This window comes from Ranitomeya variabilis, chromosome 2, assembly GCF_051348905.1.
Source record: "Ranitomeya variabilis isolate aRanVar5 chromosome 2, aRanVar5.hap1, whole genome shotgun sequence".
NCBI classification, from domain to species: Eukaryota; Metazoa; Chordata; class Amphibia; order Anura; family Dendrobatidae; genus Ranitomeya; species Ranitomeya variabilis.
The window spans coordinates 371,028,962-371,048,573 of NC_135233.1; the positions used below are offsets into that span (position 1 = coordinate 371,028,962).

Genomic DNA, 19,612 nt, shown 5'->3' on the forward strand with positions numbered 1-19,612 from the left:
TTCAGGAAAAACTTCCTTTGTCAGGGGGTAACAACAAAGACAGTTTTTCCGAAATGCGCATCGGGGTACGCAGTTACTGGACGTGGCGACCCTTAAAGGTATATTACTAATATATTGCTGTGCCTCCTCCTTGCACGTAGCACTTTAATTGTTGTGTATTTTTTGGATTGATCATTTGGATGTGGTGACCGTAAATGGTCTTTTGTATCCCCTGCCTTGCACTTTGAACTTTTTTTGGCACATTATTTTATTTGTATCTTAAATACTAACCAGCACTTTTTATTAATTTTTTATTATTTTATTACACCACTATGAATTTACTTAGTTTTTTGGATTGCACAACTGAGGAATATATTTTTAAATAAGGTTATCGGGTCTGCCGTCCTTATCTGGTTTGCTATATATATATATATATATATATATATATATATATATATATATATATATAATGTATATGTAATTCTTGTCCTGATATGCGCACAATTTGTACTTTATTATTGCATTTCTACTTAATAAAGGCATTTTATTACCTACTTCCTGCTTGATATTCTTTTGGCTATTCATGTTTTTGGTTGTTTTGGCTGGTCTCTTACCCCCACTTCATCATTTGCAGTCCCCTTCCCCCCGCTTCATCATGTGCAGTCCCCTTCCCCCCAATTCATCATGTGCATCCCCCTTACCCCCACTTCATCATGTGCAGTCCCCTCTTACCCCCCACTTCATCAAATGCAGCCCCACTCCCCCACTTTATCATGAGCAGCCCCACTCCCCCCACTTCACCATATGCAGTCCCCCTTACCGCCCCACTTTATCATGAGCAGCCCCACTCCCCCCACTTCACCATATGCAGTCCCCCTTACCGCCCCACTTTATCATATGCAGCCCCAATCCCCCCACATCATCATGTGCAGCCCCACTCCCCCCACTTCATCATGTGCAGTCCACTTTACCCCCCCACTTCATCATGTGCAGTCCCCCTTATCCCCCACATCATCATTTGCAGTCCCCCTTCCCACCACTTCATCATTTGCAGTCAACCACACCCCCCACTGCATAACTTGCAGTCACCCTCACCCCCCACATCATCATGTGCAGCCCTGCTCCCCCCACTTCATCATGTGCAGCCCCACTCCCCCCACTTTATCATATGCAGTCCCCCTTACCCCCCACTTCATCATGTGCAGTCCCCCTTACCCCTCACTTCATCATATGCAGCCCCACTTTCCCCACTTCATTGGGTGTAGTCCTCTTTTACCCCCCACTTCATGTACAGTCCCTTTTACACCCCACTTCATCATGTGCAGCCCCACTCCCTCACAGAGAACACGGAGGGAGCGGGAGCTGTGCAGCCATCAAGGTTAGACGGCCATGCACAGCTCCGAGAAAGTTCCTGGGCTCCAGCACCAATGTGTGCACCACAGTGCACAGCACTTGGGACCCGATGGCGCACAGCACGTGGGGCCCGGTGAGCAGAAGTACAAGAGGGGGGTCCCGGACCTGAGGTCCCCCCTCTGTACTGCTGCTTACCATGCCCCATACAGCAGTAAGGGCAGTGATGCCTTCATGGTGGCCCTGAAGCCACATATATTGCTCCATACAGAATTATGAGCCTTATATATTGCTCCATACAGAATAATGATCACCATATATTGCTCCATACAGTATAATAAGCCCCTTATTTTTCTCCATACAGTATTATGGGCACAACATAGTCACATAATGCTCCATACAAAATAATGAGCCCCATATAAGGTTCCATATGTAATGGGCACCATATATTGCTCCATACATGAGCTCTACATAATGCTCCATACAGTATATGATGGGCCCCATATAATGCTCCAAACATTAAAAAAAAATTAAATCCTCACCTCTCCTCGCTGGCCATTGCTCTGCTCCAGACCGTCTTCCGGCTCTCTGCACTGTGATTGTTCAGGCAGAGGACGCACTGTAGTGACGTCATCGTGCCCTCTGACCTGAAACATCACAGTCAGGAAACGCCGCAGCGCAGGAACGGGGAGAGGTAAGTATTGCAAGTGCCTGGGCCCAGAGCAAACGAGGGGAGCCATTCACTGACACCAGGCTCCCATAGCGTTCCGGTGTCCCCGATGGCAAATGCCTTCCCACCTGCTCGGGGCCCCAGCACTTGCCCGGGTGCACCGAGTGGTGACGTCGGCCCTGTTTATACCGCCACCACTGAGATATACAGTGTCTGTCCAAAACCACATGTAGTGAGCACCCTCTAGGGGTGGCAGACATATCATTTATATGATTGGCGTATCTTTATCAGATTGATGGGGGTCCAACTTCCAGCACACCCATCAATCAAATCTTGCAATTTTTAAACTGGCTACTAAGCTTAGATTTAGTTTCACACCTTTTATTCTGTACAGATCACTTTTCAGCTGTCTCATTATCATGACAGACAGGATTAGAATGACTGAGTAGATAACACATGATCCACCATTCACAATAGGTGATGTCACAGCTCACCTCCTCCTCCTGTCCAATGACTTATAACACCTCTATATACAGTAGATAACACAGGATCCACCATCTACAATAGGTGATGTCACAGCTCACCTCCTCCTCCTGTACAATGACTGATAACACCTCTATATACGGTACATAACACAAGATCCACCATTCACAATAGGTGATGTCACAGCTCACCTCCTCCTCCTGTACAATGACTGATAACACCGCTATACACAGTAGATAACACAGGATCCACCATTCACAATAGATGATGTCACAGCTCACCTCCTCCTCCTCCTGTACAATGACTGATAACACCTCTATATACAGTAGATAACACAGGATCCACCATTCACAATAGATGATGTCACAGCTCACCTCCTCCTCCTGTACAATGACTGATACCTCTATATACAGTAGATATCACCTATTGTGAATGGTGGATCCTGTGTTATCTACTGTATATAGAGGTATCAGTCATTGTACAGGAGGAGGAGGTGAGCTGTGACATCATCTATTGTGAATGGTGGATCCTGTGTTATCTACTGTATATAGAGGTGTTATCAGTCATTGTACAGGAGGAGGAGGTGAGCTGCGACATCACCTATTGTGAATGGTGGATCATGTGTTATTTACTGTATATAGAGGTGTTATCAGTCATTGTACAGGAGGAGGAGAAGGTGAGCTGTGATATCACCTATTGTGAATGGTGGATCCTGTGTTATCACAGCTCACCTTCTCCTCCTCCTGTACAATTACTGATAACACCTCTATATACAGTAAATAACACAGGATCCACCATTCACAATAGGTGATGTCGCAGCTCACCTCCTTCTCCTGTACAATGACTGATAACACCTCTATATACAGTAGATAACACAGGATCCACCATCTACAATAGGTGATGTCACAGCTCACCTCCTCCTCCTGTCCAATGACTGATAACACCTCTATATACAGTAGATAACACAGGATCCACCATCTACAATAGGTGATGTCACAGCTCACCTCCTCCTCCTGTACAATGACTGATAACACCTCTATATACGGTACATAACACAAGATCCACCATTCACAATAGGTGATGTCACAGCTCACCTCCTCCTCCTGTACAATGACTGATAACACCGCTATACACAGTAGATAACACAGGATCCACCATTCACAATAGATGATGTCACAGCTCACCTCCTCCTCCTCCTGTACAATGACTGATAACACCTCTATATACAGTAGATAACACAGGATCCACCATTCACAATAGATGATGTCACAGCTCACCTCCTCCTCCTGTACAATGACTGATACCTCTATATACAGTAGATAACACAGGATCCACCATTCACAATAGGTGATATCACAGCTCACCTTCTCCTCCTCCTGTACAATGACTGATAACACCTCTATATACAGTAAATAACACAGGATCCACCATTCACAATAGGTGATGTCGCAGCTCACCTCCTCCTCCTGTACAATGACTGATAACACCTCTATATACAGTAGATAACACAGGATCCACCATTCACAATAGGTGAATGGTGTCACTGCTCACCTCCTCCTCCTGTACAATGACTGATAACACCTCTATATACAGTAGATAACACATTATCCACCATTCACAATAGGGGATGTCACAGCTCACCTCCTCCTACTGTACAATGACTGATAACACCTCTATATACAGTAGATAACACAGGATCCACCATTCACAATAGGGGATGTCACAGCTCACCTCCTCCTCCTACTGTACAATGGCTGAGAACACCTCTATATACAGTAGATAACACAGGATCCACCATTCACAATAGGGGATGTCACAGCTCACCTCCTCAGAGATGCCTAGTAAGAGACCGTCTATGACTGCAGAAAAGAAATGGACGTACGAGTCCAGTATTCGACCTAGTGGCCAGTGTGGAAACTGAAAGATCTCGGCAATACATATGTGAAATTACGATGATACATTTCACATAAAAAACAGATTTAAACAATCGTCCGTTTAAGGCAAATTGGACGGAGTAACCACTATGCAATGTATGGCGCTGTGCCTGGAAAGCAAACAGACGATCATGATGATCAGGACCCACTGGATCGGTCCCTGGAATCCTCCTGGTCTTTATTTCCATCACAGAGCACAAATCATCCCATACTGTAAACCAGTCATTATATTTGTAGTACAAACCATAGGTGGGCTTCACACAACCCTACGTAGGGCTGCCTCATTGTAAAGCCCGGCAGCAGTTCTGTGCATGATACTCTGCAGACACGTCCTCTGCTTTACATCTCAAGTCTCTGCTGTTAGTGACAGTCTGCAAGGTCCATGTCGGGTGAGGAGCGATGCTCTGCAGGACGGTATATTACAAAGCACCATGTGGGCCTGGATAGCAGATCAGACACAGGCCAGGAATGCAGCTGCCGCTATAGAAGCTGAGGGCCAGATAGTGTTAGGTCCACCACGAATGGCCGCAGTATTCGCAGTCCTCCAGCACGGCGGTCCCTGGGCCCGTCCAGTGTCAGATGAAGGTGGCTCTGTGTATGTGCCGCTCCTCCAGCTCTCTGTATAGCGCCTCATTCTCTCTCTGCAGTTTCCATATCCTTTCATTCTGTACGGAAAGTTCCTGTAAGGACACATCCGCCTGTCAGGACAGTCACATTTTGTCACTATGTCTATAGAACCCCCACCGCAGCAGGGGCTGCCCCTTTAAAGGGGTCCTGTCACCAGATCAAAGGTGTTCACTATTTGCCTATATTTTATTCCGGCTGGTCTCCTAACTATTCCATTACATATGAACCTTTTAATTTAGTTCTATTTTGTCTATCTTGGGTTTATTTTTTACTAAGGGGGCGTGGTTCACAGGGTAATTATGCAGAGCAGCTAAAGACACGCCCCAGAGGATCCTGTGAATCACACCCCCTTGGGAATAACCCATATAAATTAGCACTAAATAAGAAGACCATATCTCTGGAACAGAATAGCGAATAAAAAAAAATAATAATCAGGAGAGCAGAGGAAAGTTAGAAGACAATAATCACTGATAGTGCTTCATACACAGGGAGTTAAAAAAAACTGCCATTTTGGACAACATATAAAAAAGGATTAAAAAAAGAAGAAAAAAAACCCTAAAACTAAACAAAAAAAGTCTGATCTGTAGACGGCATCTTATAGAGCAAGTGAACCTGAACAGTTTGATATAAGGATTAATGGGGAAATATTCAATAGAACTTAATTATTTTTTAATTCCTGCTTTTTCTATGCTTAGTAGTCCAGTGGGTGGTCCTATTAAGTCAATAAGACTGCCCACTGGACTTTACTAGAATGCAGGGTTTTAAATGAAAAAAAATACATATTATACAGAATATTTTCCCACAAAACTATATATCAATCTGCTCAGCATCTCCAGCTCCATAACAAGTTGCACGTAGATTGCTGAGCATTTCCAAGAGTGTAGGTTTCCTTTAAGAAAAAATAATTAAAAAAATCTCCCTTCCATCAAGCATATACAGTAGGAGCTCTGGCTTTTATTGCCATCGCTCACTTACCCTGGTCAGCAGTTGGTTCTGGAACTTCAAGGTGGTGATGGGGTCTGGATGCTTGGTTGAGTAAGGGGCTTGTCTCCGATTGACCTAAAAACTCATAGGTGATATATGGTCAAGATATGTTAGCACATAGAGCTGAGGTATAAAGTATGGGGGAAAACAAATCAGCATCCACAGGATATGGCATAAATCTGTGATAGGTGCAGGTCCCACCTCCCAACTCTTGTCGTAGCTTCGATACTCTCTAAGGTAGGTGAGGTTCCAGAGATGGAATAGGGACCTATCTTGCATTTATGGCTTATACTGTGGGAATACCCCTTTAAGCTTTATTTGTGTAATATTGGACAACCCCTTTAAAGAGGCACTGTCATTTGCCATAATGATGTAATGTTTTTAGCTGGTGTAAATCCAGCTGTTCTCCTGAATCTGGCAATGTTTTTCTTTTCTTCCTGACCCTCTCCATTCCTGAGATATGGTCTCCTCTTCCTTGTGCATAAATCTAGTCTTGCTATCCAAATGGGCGTGATCTTCAAGAAGACTCCCGTAGGGAAACGTTGGGAACCACACCCTTTTGGATAAAAGGAGCATTTCTATATGTAAGGACGAGAAGGCCATATCTCAGGAATGGAGAGGCCCAGGAACACAAGAAAAACATTGCCGGATTCAGGAGAACAGCAGCATTTTCACCAGGTAAGAAAATACATATTTATGACAGGTCCACAAGTATTAGCGTCTGCCACCTTTTCAGGAAGTGAGATGAGGTCACTCAAGAATCTGTTGACTTCTTGGATCTGCACCAAAACCGTGGAGCCAAGGAGAGGAGGCGGCGGAATCTGGTCCTGGGGAGAAGAAGCATAGCATCAAGTTTATATTGTACTAATCTACTGGGCATTGAGTCTAGGGGGCAAGTGGACAGTGGTGCGGGGTAATATAACTGGTGGGAGTCTATCATCTCATACAAAGGCATAAATGGCGATATCCATACCAAGGTGCCCGGCCAATCCCTCTGCTGCTCGGAGACCTGTAGACGCTCTCTGTACCAGTCCCGGGCACGGTCCACCAGTTGGACACCGTCTAGAAGAGCGTCTCGCTCTTGCTCCAGTTCTTTCATACGACGCAGCTGTAGGAAAAAAAGAGTTTTCACAACTTGTCGTGACATTACAGAACAGGGAGTGAATGGGCGGACGAGGAATGTTCTACAGAAAGGAGAGAAAACAGAAAAGACCGGCAGGAGGAATTATAGGATCATTAATCTGTAGTTCTAGCAATGGAATTCTTAATAATACAGAAACAGACAAACATAATACTACAGATAATAACTATGTAACAATAGAAATGTAAGATAGATAGATAGATAGATAATAAATAGATCGATATATAGATAATAGATAGATAGATAATAGATAATAAATAGATAGATAATAGACAGATAGATAATAGATAGATAATAGATAGATAGATAGATAGATAGATAGATAATAGATAGATAAATAGATAATAGATAGATAAATAATAGGTAGATGATGGAAAGATAGAGATAGACAGAGAGATAATAGATACATGATAGAAACATAGTGTGAAGCTATGAAGGGGATCTGTCACGGCTCCCAGGTAATACTGCTGCAGGGAGAGCTGCACACAGCAGCAAGGGAGCTGAGCAAAACGCCAGGTTACTAACCAGGTAACAGAGTAACAGAGTGGGAGGTGGTCGGGGCAGAGCCAAATGCCAGGATGCAGAGGAGACGATACACACAGGAGAATAGTCAAACAAGCTAAGATCAGAACCAGGGGATCAAGAAGTACGAAAGGGGAGAGACAGGGGATTGTCAGAAGAGAAGCCAGAGGTCAGAAATCCAAAAGAACAAACGAGAAGAGCAACGCACAAAGAGCAAGGAACACAAATGCAAACCGATCAAACACTCCAGAGGTCAGGCACACAGACAAGACATAAGTATAGCTGACAGGGAATCCTAGTCTTGAGTGAGTATAAATACCCCTCCCAGATCGAAAAGGAGGCCAGCAGAATTAACCCTGAGAGAACAGGACATTAACCATGTCCTAACCATGACAGAATCATATGCGAGGGTCGATATGTGTTTCCCAGGATGTGGACAGAGTCCTATTAAACCCGCTGGAGGGCCTTGTCTTCACAGCAGGGCGCCTGGGAGTCACAAGGCAAAATAAAAGAAAGAGTGGATTGGGTCCAAGTAGTGACTCAGTCAGGTTGTTAGGAAAACCCATTAAGGGCTTTTATTTTTAGAGGGATTTGCAGGTTTGGTAGTGGGGTGAATCCCTCTCTCCACTCTGGGTTTTGGAAGTGGCTCTATGACCACAATTCCATTTAAATCTGTCAGTTTTTGCTTTGGGGGTGTCAGTTTGGAGTTTGGAAGTTGCAGAGGAGGTGGCTCTGTGCAACCCAGGTCTGTGTGAAGCTAACACAGAGCTAGGAAACTCAAGACGGCTGACACAACCAAAAGACATGATGGTGCCATCGTCCACGGCAACGGGTTCTGCGTTCTGGACTGTGTTTACGGAAACCCAACTGCAATATGGACGACATCATTCCTTCGTGTGAGTTTTTTTCGACATAAAAGACATTTGCTTTGAACTTTCCTGTGGTCCCTGTCTATCTGTCACACTGCACCTACCCTGCTGCACTACAATAGATAAAAGATAGATGATAGATAGATAGATCATAGATAGATATCAGCAAGCACTAAAATGCTTGGGTGCTCGTTGCTCAAACTGGGCAATTCCTAATACTCACATGCTCGTTTTGCGAAACAAGTATAATAGGAGTCAATGGGAAAGCCAAGCTTTTTTCCACCAGACCCTACAAAGAGGTCTAGGGAGCAGTGAAAATGTTGAATTGAATGGGAAAAGTGCTGAATTGAAGGAAAAGATCATGGGGAAGACCGCAGGAAGGATCTCTGACTCCCAAATCGCTGCTGAGAACAATGGTGTCACACTTTTACTCCACTTTAAGGAGTGATAATGAAACATTCCAAATCAACGAGAAATTGCATTTTACAGGGAAAAAATGTTAAGAAACAATTATTCCTGTATACTGACATATATAAAGGCAAAATTTAAAAATAATTTAGAAAAAATTATAATTTAAGTAAACCATCATTTAATTTCTTATTAAAAAAATAAGAAATTTCAGTTTAGTTTATGAAGGAAGCAAGATCTTGCAAAAATTAGAGACTCTGATACACACTGCATTAGACATAAAGGAGGTTCTCATACACATTCTGTTCAAATTGTCATGTAGCTGTACTCCAAGATTCTTAATTCTATGTACTAAGTGCAAATCCTGCCAAAAATTACAAGCAGGGTCATCCATACACCATTGTAGGCACCAACTGTATTGCCTCATTCAAATATTGTGAACAAAGTGTAGTTGTGTCTCTCCTACACTCATTAAGGCTTTACACAAAGTGCAAAGCCAGGAAAAAAGAATAAGTAGGGTCATTCATAGACCCTAGAAGGCAACAATTGGCAAGCCTCATTCAAATATAAAACATTGAAAACACTTTATATGATGTGCTGCTATTATCTTGTGGTGTGTAAAAGTCAGGCCTAAGTCAGGCTTTGTTCATTGTTATCAGAGTGAGTCTGTCAGCACTTTCCGTTGACAGGCAAAAGCACCTGTCAGTTATGACACCCCCCACACCACCCCGCGGCACTAAAAATCCGCTCAGACAAGATGCTAGCCGCAGGGCAGCACATCACCTCCAAGTCATAGAGGAACAGCTCTTGCCAGGTGTTGAGCTGTAAAACCCAATAGCTGAAGGTCACAAAGGAATTGGGGAGTACGCTGGCATGGTCGGCCAGGTATTGCTTGACCATCTTTTAAAACTTTTCCCTTCTTGCCAAAAATATCTTGAGGGCATGGACACTAAGAAGGTATCATGAAATTGTGTGACTTTATATTTTGTACCTAAATTCTTGCCTATACTTACCTGTGTACTGTAGCGGTACTTCCCTTTTGGATCCCCAACGAAATCCTGCATAAGTAGTGATACTCTGTTTTCATTTTAATGTGTTATTATTTATTGTTAATAAAATGTGTTTATTTAAGTCTAATATACTCTATGATTCCCCTGTTTGCCCTAATCAACCTGTCCTGTCCTGTTTTTGATTTATATTGCAGAGTTATTTTGACTTTCTACTAATCCCATTGTGCAGGGAATTTCAGTGTCTAATATATGTGACAAAAGTAAATTTTTGAACAATCAAATTTCTACACCTTTTACCAGACCAATTTTGGATTTTGTTTCAAACCAAATAAAATGCACACAAACCAAGTCGTACAGTATATGTGACAATAGACAGTTTTTGGACAAAAAAAATAATTACATTTTACCAGGACAAGAGGTTTATAAAAATGTTATCCCACTGTAATTTTACACAAAGCACGTCAATCTGTATGGATTACTAATTGAATTAGGAAAAAAAATGTAAAGTTTTATTGGAGAGTTACAGTACAGAGTAAAAGTTTGGACACACCTTCTCATTTAAAGATTTTTCTGTATTTTTATGACTATGAAAATTGTAAATTCACACTGAAGGCATCAAAACTATAAATAAACACATGTGGAAATATATACTTAACAAAAAAGTGCAAAACAACTGAAAATATGTCTTATATTCTAGGTTCTTCAAAGTAGCCACCTTTTGCTTTGATGACTGCTTTGCACACTCTTGATACAGGAAAGATATATATCTTGGTACCGTGTTAGCCAGTAAATAGAAAAATATTTAGAATTGAGAGTCCTCAGTGGTCGATACCTTTTAATGGCTAACTGAAAAGATGGTAACAAATTGCAAGCTTTTGAGACTACTCAGGCCTCTGGCCTGATGAAGAGGCCTGAGTAGTCTCGAAAGCTTGCAATTTGTTACCATCTTTTCAGTTAGCCATTAAAAGGTATCAACCACTGATGACTCTCAATTCTAAATATTTTGCACACTCTTAGCATTCTCTTGATGAGCTTCAAGAGGTAGTCACCGGAAATGGTTTTCACTTCACAGGTGTGCCCTGTCAGGTTTAATAAGTTGGATTTCTTGCCTTATAAATGGTGTTGGGACCATCAGTTGCGTTGTGCAGAAGTCTGGTGGATATGTAGCGCCCCCACTGCCGCAGGGCCGAGGGGTACCCGGTACCGGGCCTCTGAGTCTCTGCTCTGGGGTTGTCACGGTGGCTAGACCCGGTCCGTGACCCTGCTGAGGGGCGTACAATAAAGGTGGAGGGAATGGTGATGATGTTGTGGTGGTGCGGTGCAGGTTGCAGTAAATAATGAGGACACCAGGTTGCAGTCTCTTTACCTCTTTACTGAAGGCTTCTGAGTCCTCAATCCGGAATACGGTTAACAGGGCTGCGCAAGTCCGGCCGGTCCGATGGCACCTCCAGAGTTCCCTTTACAGGTGGAAATCTGTGCCTACCTTCCTGCGCTTGTGTTGTGGTCCTCCCCTGCTGTGCTTACGGGATAGTACCCCACAACTGTTGTGTCTGTTTCTCGTGTTCCCTCACAACTCGATTCTGATGTTCTTCTACGTCCCCCTGATCTTACGGTTAGGATGCACCCGTATGACGGGGAGGCTCGGAGGTTCTTCCTGGGCTCTATCGTCACCCCTCTCCTGTTGTTACCCCCCTGTGTCTTCCTGGGTCTGTGTGAGACAGCCTGCCTGTGACTGACTGTCCTGCCGTAGGTTTGAAGTTTGGCTTGGAGCTCTATACTTCCTCGGCGTTCCGGCCACCGGTTATGCGCCTCAATAGGATGTTGCCTCGATCTTACAGCACGACTCCTACTGGTATTCTCCTAGTTGCGTTGATCTCGTTTCTCACTCAGCACAATAAATCTCGCTTCTTGTCCTTTCTTGGGGTACCGCCGCTATATCGTGCAGGCGCGGTCCCGTAGCGTTCTCTCTGATTGCTAGGCCTCTGTCAGGATCCCACCCCTGACAGGGACCCCTCTGAATCTTCCCCTACAACACCCCCTGCCACAAGGTGTTGTGTTATGATCCTTAGTGGTTGAGGATCACAAATTACTCCAGCTAAGTAACATACATAGGACAAGCTCTAGGGAGGTGGCAAACTGGACTGACCGCAAATCTGAACCTATCCAAACACACTAGAAGTAGCCGGTGAACGTGTCTAAAAATCCTAGACGTCTCGAGCCAGCCTGAGGAACTAACTACCCCTAGAGAGAAAGAAAGACCTCTCTTGCCTCCAGAGAAATAATCCCCAAAGATATAGAAGCCCCCAACATATAATAACGGTGAGGTAAGAGGAAGGCACATACACAGGGGTGAAAACAGATTTAGCAAATGAGGCCCACTAATACTAGATAGCAGAAAATAGTAAAGGGGTCTGTGCGGTCAGTAAAAAACCCTTACAAAATATCCACACTGAGATTTCAAGAACCCCCGCACCAACTAACGGTGTGGGGGGAGAAACTCAGTCCCCTAGAGCAACCAGCAAGCAAGGAAATCACATTTTAGCGAGCTGGACTAAAAACATAATAAATGCTGATAATCAAAAAATGATCAAACAAAAACTTAGCTTGTCTTGGAGAGAATGGGAGCAAGGTAGTCACAAGGAATCTGAAGAGCACTGAATACATTGAGAGCAGGCAAGGAACTGAGTATCCAGGTGAGCTAAATAAGAAACCAACCAAGGATAACGAACCAGCTGATGCTGCCAACCTGCAGAAAGACAACACTACACAGTACCGCTTGTGACCACTAGAGGGAGCCCGAAAACAGAGTTCACAACAGTGTTGCCTGGTTCCAACCCAGCCAGCTTTCTGAACTAACTTCCTGCCTAACCCCCAGTTTTACCAGATTGTGAGGAGTGGCCTAATAAATAGAACCCTTAGCTCCCCCTGGAGGCCAGACTGTGAAATGTATTGGTGTCTGTGATACCTGGTCAGATGAAGCCCTTCAGTGCCATCAGACGTACCATAGCCCCCCTTAGCGGCGGAGCCACAGTACTGCAACGACCAGGACTCTGGGGCGCTGCAGATACACAGCTGATAGTCCTACTGAATAGACTGTTAGAATTTGTATTATGGCAAGAAAAAAGCAGCTAAGTAAAGAAAAACGAGTGGCCATCATTACTTTAAGAAATGAAGGTCAGTCAGTCAGAAAAATTGGGAAAACTTTGAAAGTGTCTCCAAGTGCAGTTGAAAAACCATCAAGCGCTACAAAGAAACTGGCTCACATGAGGACCGCCCCAGGAAAGGAAAACCAAGAGTCACCTCCTCTGCTTCTGAGGATAAGTTTATCCGAGTCACCAGCCTCAGAAATCGCAGGTTAACAGCAGCTCAGATTAGAGACCAGGTCAATGCCACACAGAGTTCTAGCAGCAGACACATGTCTACAACAACTGTTAAGAGGAGACTTTGTGCAGCAGGCCTTCATGGTAAAATAGCTGCTAGGAAACCACTGCTAAGGACAGGCAACAAGCAGAAGAGACTTGTTTGGGCTAAAGAACACAAGGAATGGACATTAGACCAGTGGAAATATGTGCTTTGGTGTGATGAGTCCAAATTTGAGATCTTTGGTTCCAACAACCGTGTTTTTGTGACGCAGAAAAGGTGAACGGATGGACTCTACATGCCTGGTTCCCACCATGAAGCATGGAGGAGGTGTGATGGTGGGGGTGCTTTGCTGGTGACACTGTTGGGGATTTATTCAAAATTGAAGGCATACTGAACCAGCATGGCTACCACAGCATCTTGCAGCGGCATGCTATTCCATCCGGTTTGCATTTAGTTTGACTATCATTTATTTTTCAACAGGACAATGACCCCAAACTCACCTCCCAGCTGTGTAAGGGCTATTTGACCAAGAAGGAGAGTGATGGGGTGCTATGCCAGATGACCTGGCCTCCACAGTCACCAGACCTGAACCCAATCGAGATGGTTTGGAGTGAGCTGGACCGCAGAGTGAAGGCAAAAGGGTCAACAAGTGCTAAGCATCTCTGGAAACTCCTTCAAGATTGTTGGAAGACCATTTCCGGTGACTACCTCTTGAAGCTCATCAAGAGAATGCCAAGAGTGTTCAAGCAGTCATCAAAGCAAAAGGTGGCTACTTTGAAGAACCTAGAATATAAGACATATTTTCAGTTGTTTCACACGTTTTTGTTAAGTATATAATTCCACATGTGTTAATTCATAGTTTTGATGCCTTCCGTGTGAATTTACAATTTTCATAGTCATGAAAATACAAAAAAATCTTTAAATGAGAAGGTGTGTCCAAACTTTTGTTCTGTTCTGTTTGTACCACCAAAATGTACCCAAGACCACGTAATACTACATACATGAGCAATATAATACCGATACATTTTTTAACAAGTTTATGGAGCGTTATATATCAATGATATGTACCTAAGAACACATAATACTGCATGGGTGAGAAATATAATTCTGATAATTTGTTAACAAGTTCTTGAAGGGTTAGGCTACTTTCACACTTCCGTCTGTTACAAGACATCGCAATGCGTCGTTCTATGTAAAAAACGCATCCTGCAAAGTTGCACGCAGGATGCGTTTTTTTCACATAGACTTGTATTACCGACGCATCGCGACGTATGGACACACGTTCCATACGTCGTGCACTGGATGCGTCGGTATTTGGCGGGCCGTCGTATCGAAAAAACGTTCAAGGGAACGTTTTTTATTTGTCGGGCCCTGCATTTTAAACTGCGCAGGTGCGGCCGGAACTCCACCCCCTTCTCCCTGGGATTTCACAATGGGCAGCAGACGCATTGAAACACTGCATCTGCTGCCCACGTTGTGCTAAAAAACTTCAACGTCCGTCGGTACGTCGCGCCGACGCTTAGCGATGGCCGCGTACCAACGGAAGTCTGAAAGAAGACTTATATAGCAATGAATTGTACCCAAGAGCAAGTTATTCTGTGTGGATGAGCAATACAATACCAATACCGGAGGAATAGAACTAAACAACAGCAAGTGTGAAAACGACTTGGGTATACTAATAGAACACAGACTGCACATGAGTCAACAGTGTGATGCAGAAGCAAAAAAGGATGTACTAAGAGAAGCATAGATTCTAGATCACGTAATTATCCCCCTCTACTCGTCCTTGGTCAGGCCTCATCTGGAATACTGTGTCCAGTCCTGGGCTCCACATTTCAAAAAAGACATTGAAAAACCGGAACAAGCCCAGAAAAGAGCTACCAGGATGGTGAGCGGACTGCAAAGTATGTCCTACGAGGAACAGTTAAAGGATCTGGGAATATTTAGCTTGCAAAAAAGAAGGCTAAGAGGAGACTTAATAGCTGTATATAAATATCTGAAGGGCTGTCTCAGTGTAGAGGGATCATCCTTATTCTCATTTGCACATGGAAACACGAGAAGCAATGGAATGAAACTGAAAGGGAGAAGATACAGATTAGATATTAGAAAAAAGCTTTTTGACAGTGAGGGGGATCAATGAGTGGAACAGGCTGCCACAAGAGGTGGTTGGTGAGTTCTCCTTCAATGGAAGTTTTCAAACAGACATCTGTCTGAGATGGTTTAGTGAATCCTACTTTGAGCAGGGGGTTGGACACGATGACCTTTGAGGTCCCTTCCAACTCTAACATTCTATGATTCTATGATGTATTTCTTAACAAGTTTTTTGAGTGTTATATACCACCGAAATGAACCCCTGAAAACATAATAGTGTATGGATGACTAATTGAATCCAGATACATTTTTGAACTTTTTTTGGATGGCTAGATATCACAGAAATTTATCCCAGACCACAGAATAGTGTAGGGTGAGAAACTTAACCCAGGCACATTTTTTAATGCTTTTTTTTTTGTTTCACATACCACCGTAATTTAGCAATAACCATGTTAAACTGTATGTATGACTAATTGAATCCATAAATAAATTTGTTACATAGATATTTTGAAAGTGTAGTTTATGTACTTCTAAACTCATAAAGGCTTTTCACAAAGTACAAAGCCAGGACATAATTATAAGGACCGTCATCCAAAGACCCCTGAAAGGCAACAACTGGCGGGCCTCATTCAAATATTTTAAAAGTGTAGTTGCTGTACTCCTACAAGGACTGAACAAGTGTTCAGTCTCTACTGCCCGATGGTTGAACGAGATGTGATGATGAGTCCCAAACTCTTTAATGGATCCCCTTCTCTACTGACAGTCGTAAGTACCGACCACACTCCAGGATGCCAACTCTCGGTACCTTGCGGCTAGAGGGTCCGATAACGTTTCTCCAGATCTGGTGCTGGTTCACCTCTTTGTCGCATCTGACCAGCCTAGGTCTCGCAGTTCACTCACCAGTTCCTGGATCCTGGCTCTCCCATCTGCAGTCTGCAAGAATCTCAGCGGTAGAGGATGCGACCGGGGTTCAGGCCTTTTTGTTTCTGGGAAATCGCCAGGATCAGGACCATAGCATCCGAACATCTCTGCTGTTGCACCAGCTTCCGCATTGTGTCACTGTATGTGGGGGCACATTTCTCTGTGGGATCATTTAACATGTGACACTGTAGGTGGGGGCACTTTTCTCTATGGGATCCTCCACCATGTGTCACTATAGGTGGGGGACACTTTCCTCTATAGGTTCCTCCACTATGTGTCACTGTGGGTGGGGGCACTTTTCTCTATAAGGTCTTCTGCCATGTGTCACGGTTTTTATTTTATGGTATGTTGTATGTGGTAAATCCTGAAGAAGGGGCCATAGGAGCCTTGAAATGCGTTGAATAAACCACTGTCTTAATTCTACTATCAACTGTCATTATTGCGGCAGCGCGGATTTAATCCACATTTCCTATAGTTTTACTTCTTCATATGGTCGGTGACCGGCCTGTGGATCTGCGGCAGCCGAAATTTTTACCAGCCTGCATTTGGCTTCACCAGGTGAGCAACTTTCTTGGTGATTTATCTTCCTTATTGTGGGATAAGACCCTATTTGCGCTTTGTGTCTCCCTTTTCCTTTCATATAACGGTTTTTATTTTGTTATTTCAGGCGTTAATTTAGATGAGCCAATAATGTTCACCAAAACTGTAGACAGACAGATACATAGATAGATAGGCATGTTGCAACCTAACATTCACTTGATGTGAATATAGAATCCAGGAACAGAATATTTCTTGAAGTATTATATTCCAGGTGGAGGAACCTGCCTAACATGTCTACAATTTCGACAAAAAATTAAAACAAGAAAAAAAAAAAACATTTGCAGAACCCTTTGTCTACCTGTATCAGGTGACCAGAGCACAGATCGCTTTGAGGATATGTAAGAAATTAATCAGTACCGAATTTGGGCTTACAGATGTGAAGCCTGAGGCTTTCTCTATAGAGGTGTTTATAAGGTTACACCTATAGGCAGCAGTTCTGCATTGCTTTGTATAGATCTTCCCTCTGGCAATAGCTGGAAAATTACAATTTTTTTTTAGAAGTGTAGCAGTATTATATCCATGAAAGCAGTGACATATTTATTACACAACCTCTGAATGTCTTGAATTCTTAAAATATGTCTATACATGATACAAGGACGTACGCAGGAATGCTGATTAGCAATAGAAAAGTCAGTAAAAGATAATTCTGCCACATTTATTTTAAATAAAAAGTTATTTGATGTTTCTAATTACAGTTTTAGATAGATAGATAGATAGATAGATAGATAGATAGATAGATAGATAGATAGATAGATAGATAGATAGATAGATAGATAGATAATAGATAGATAGACAGACAGATAATAAATAGATAGATGACAGATAGATAAAGATAGATTATAGATAATTGATATATAGAGATAGATAGACAATAGATAGATAGCTAGATAGATAATAGATAAAGATAGATAATAGATAGATGATAGATAATAGATAGATAGATAATAGATAGATAACACAGGTCAACAAAAAAAAATTTTTTTTGTGGTGTCCAAAATATTTTAATGAATTTGGGGTATTTTTGGGGTGCTGATTCTGAATATGCTATCAGTTTTGCCAGATTGGCTCAAGTTTTTGAGATTTTTGGTATCTTATTTATAGCACTTGTTGGTAAATGCGACGCATCATCTCATTAATTTCTTTGGATTAGTACTTGAACTGAGCAGTTCTCAATATAGTTTTGTGTTAATTAGTGTTCTAAAAGTTTGTTCATAGCTTGATTTTTGCACTAACTTTATGTTGTTGTCTGTTTTCCAGTGAAAAGCATGAACTCATCAAGAAGAAGTTGTCTTAACGATCCAGACTCATTCTGTTACATTTGTGGTGAATACACACTGCCAAAACATAGAAGAAACATAACAGACTTCGTAAAAAAAGTGTATTTTGCCTATTTTGGGGTTATGCTTGGGGACCAAGACAAGTTTTGGGCACCACACATAGTGTGCAAAGCATGTATCGAATTATTACGAAAATGGAGCAAAGGACAAAGAAAAAGCTTCAAATTTGGTGTTCCAATGGTGTGGAGAGAGCCAAAAAATCATCATGATGACTGTTATTTCTGTGCAGTGCAAGTGCAAGGATTCAATAAGCATAAGAAACGAAAATGGGAGTAACATGGAATCTGCAAGAAGGCCTGTCCCTCATTGTGAAGATGTGCCTGTACCTGTGTTTACCATAAATAACAGTCATCATGATGATTTTTTGGCTCTCTCCACACCATTGGAACACCAAATTTGAAGCTTTTTCTTTGTCCTTTGCTCCATTTTCGTAATAATTCGATACATGCTTTGCACACTATGTGTGGTGCCCAAAACTTGTCTTGGTCCCCAAGCATAACCCCAAAATAGGCAAAATACACTTTTTTTACGAAGTCTGTTATGTTTCTTCTATGTTTTGGCAGTGTGTATTCACCACAAATGTAACAGAATGAGTCTGGATCGTTAAGACAACTTCTTCTTGATGAGTTAATGCTTTTCACTGGAAAACAGACAACAACATAAAGTTAGTGCAAAAATCAAGCTATGAACAAACTTTTAGAACACTAATTAACACAAAACTACATTGAGAACTGCTCAGTTCAAGTACTAATCCAAAGAAATTAATGAGATGATGCGTCGCATTTACCAACAAGTGCTATAAATAAGATACCAAGAATCTCAAAAACTTGAGCCAATCTGGCAAAACTGATGACATATTCAGAATCAGCACCCCAAAAATACCCTAAATTCGATGAAATATCTTTGGCACCAAAAATGCTGTTGACCAGTGTGATAGATAGATAGATAGATAGATAGATAGATAGATAGATAGATAGATAGATAGATAGATAGATAGATAGATAGATAGATAGATAATAGATACATAATAGATAATAGATACATAATAGATAGATAGATGATAGATAATTGACAGATAGAGATAGATAATAGATAGATGATAGATAATAGATAGATAATAGATATACTGTACACTGCTCAAAAAAATAAAGGGAACACTAAAATCCCACATCCTAGATATCACTAAATGAAATATTCCAGGTGTAAATCTTTATTCACTACATAGTGGAATGTGTTGAGAACAATAAAACCTAAAATGATCAACATATTGTCCTGCATTAGGAGGAACCCAGGGCCAACCGCACCAGCATATGGTCTCACAAG

General features: G+C 42.4%; 1 protein-coding gene across 2 annotated transcripts in view; it reads right to left on the bottom strand.

Annotated features, from left to right (window-relative positions):
- Positions 1 to 4,628: 4,628 nt before the first annotated feature.
- The window catches only part of LOC143806035 (suppressor APC domain-containing protein 2-like), a 43,923-nt gene continuing 28,939 nt past the window's right edge, over positions 4,629 to 19,612 (bottom strand). For both annotated transcript variants that reach the window (XM_077285938.1, XM_077285937.1), the window contains 4 exons: positions 7,001 to 7,135; positions 6,756 to 6,854; positions 6,019 to 6,102; positions 4,629 to 5,096 (listed from right to left, as the gene is read on the bottom strand). In XM_077285938.1, the coding sequence (XP_077142053.1) occupies positions 4,992 to 5,096; positions 6,019 to 6,102; positions 6,756 to 6,854; positions 7,001 to 7,135 (423 nt within the window). In that variant the 3' untranslated portion in view covers positions 4,629 to 4,991. The remainder of the gene's footprint in view (positions 5,097 to 6,018; positions 6,103 to 6,755; positions 6,855 to 7,000; positions 7,136 to 19,612) is intronic.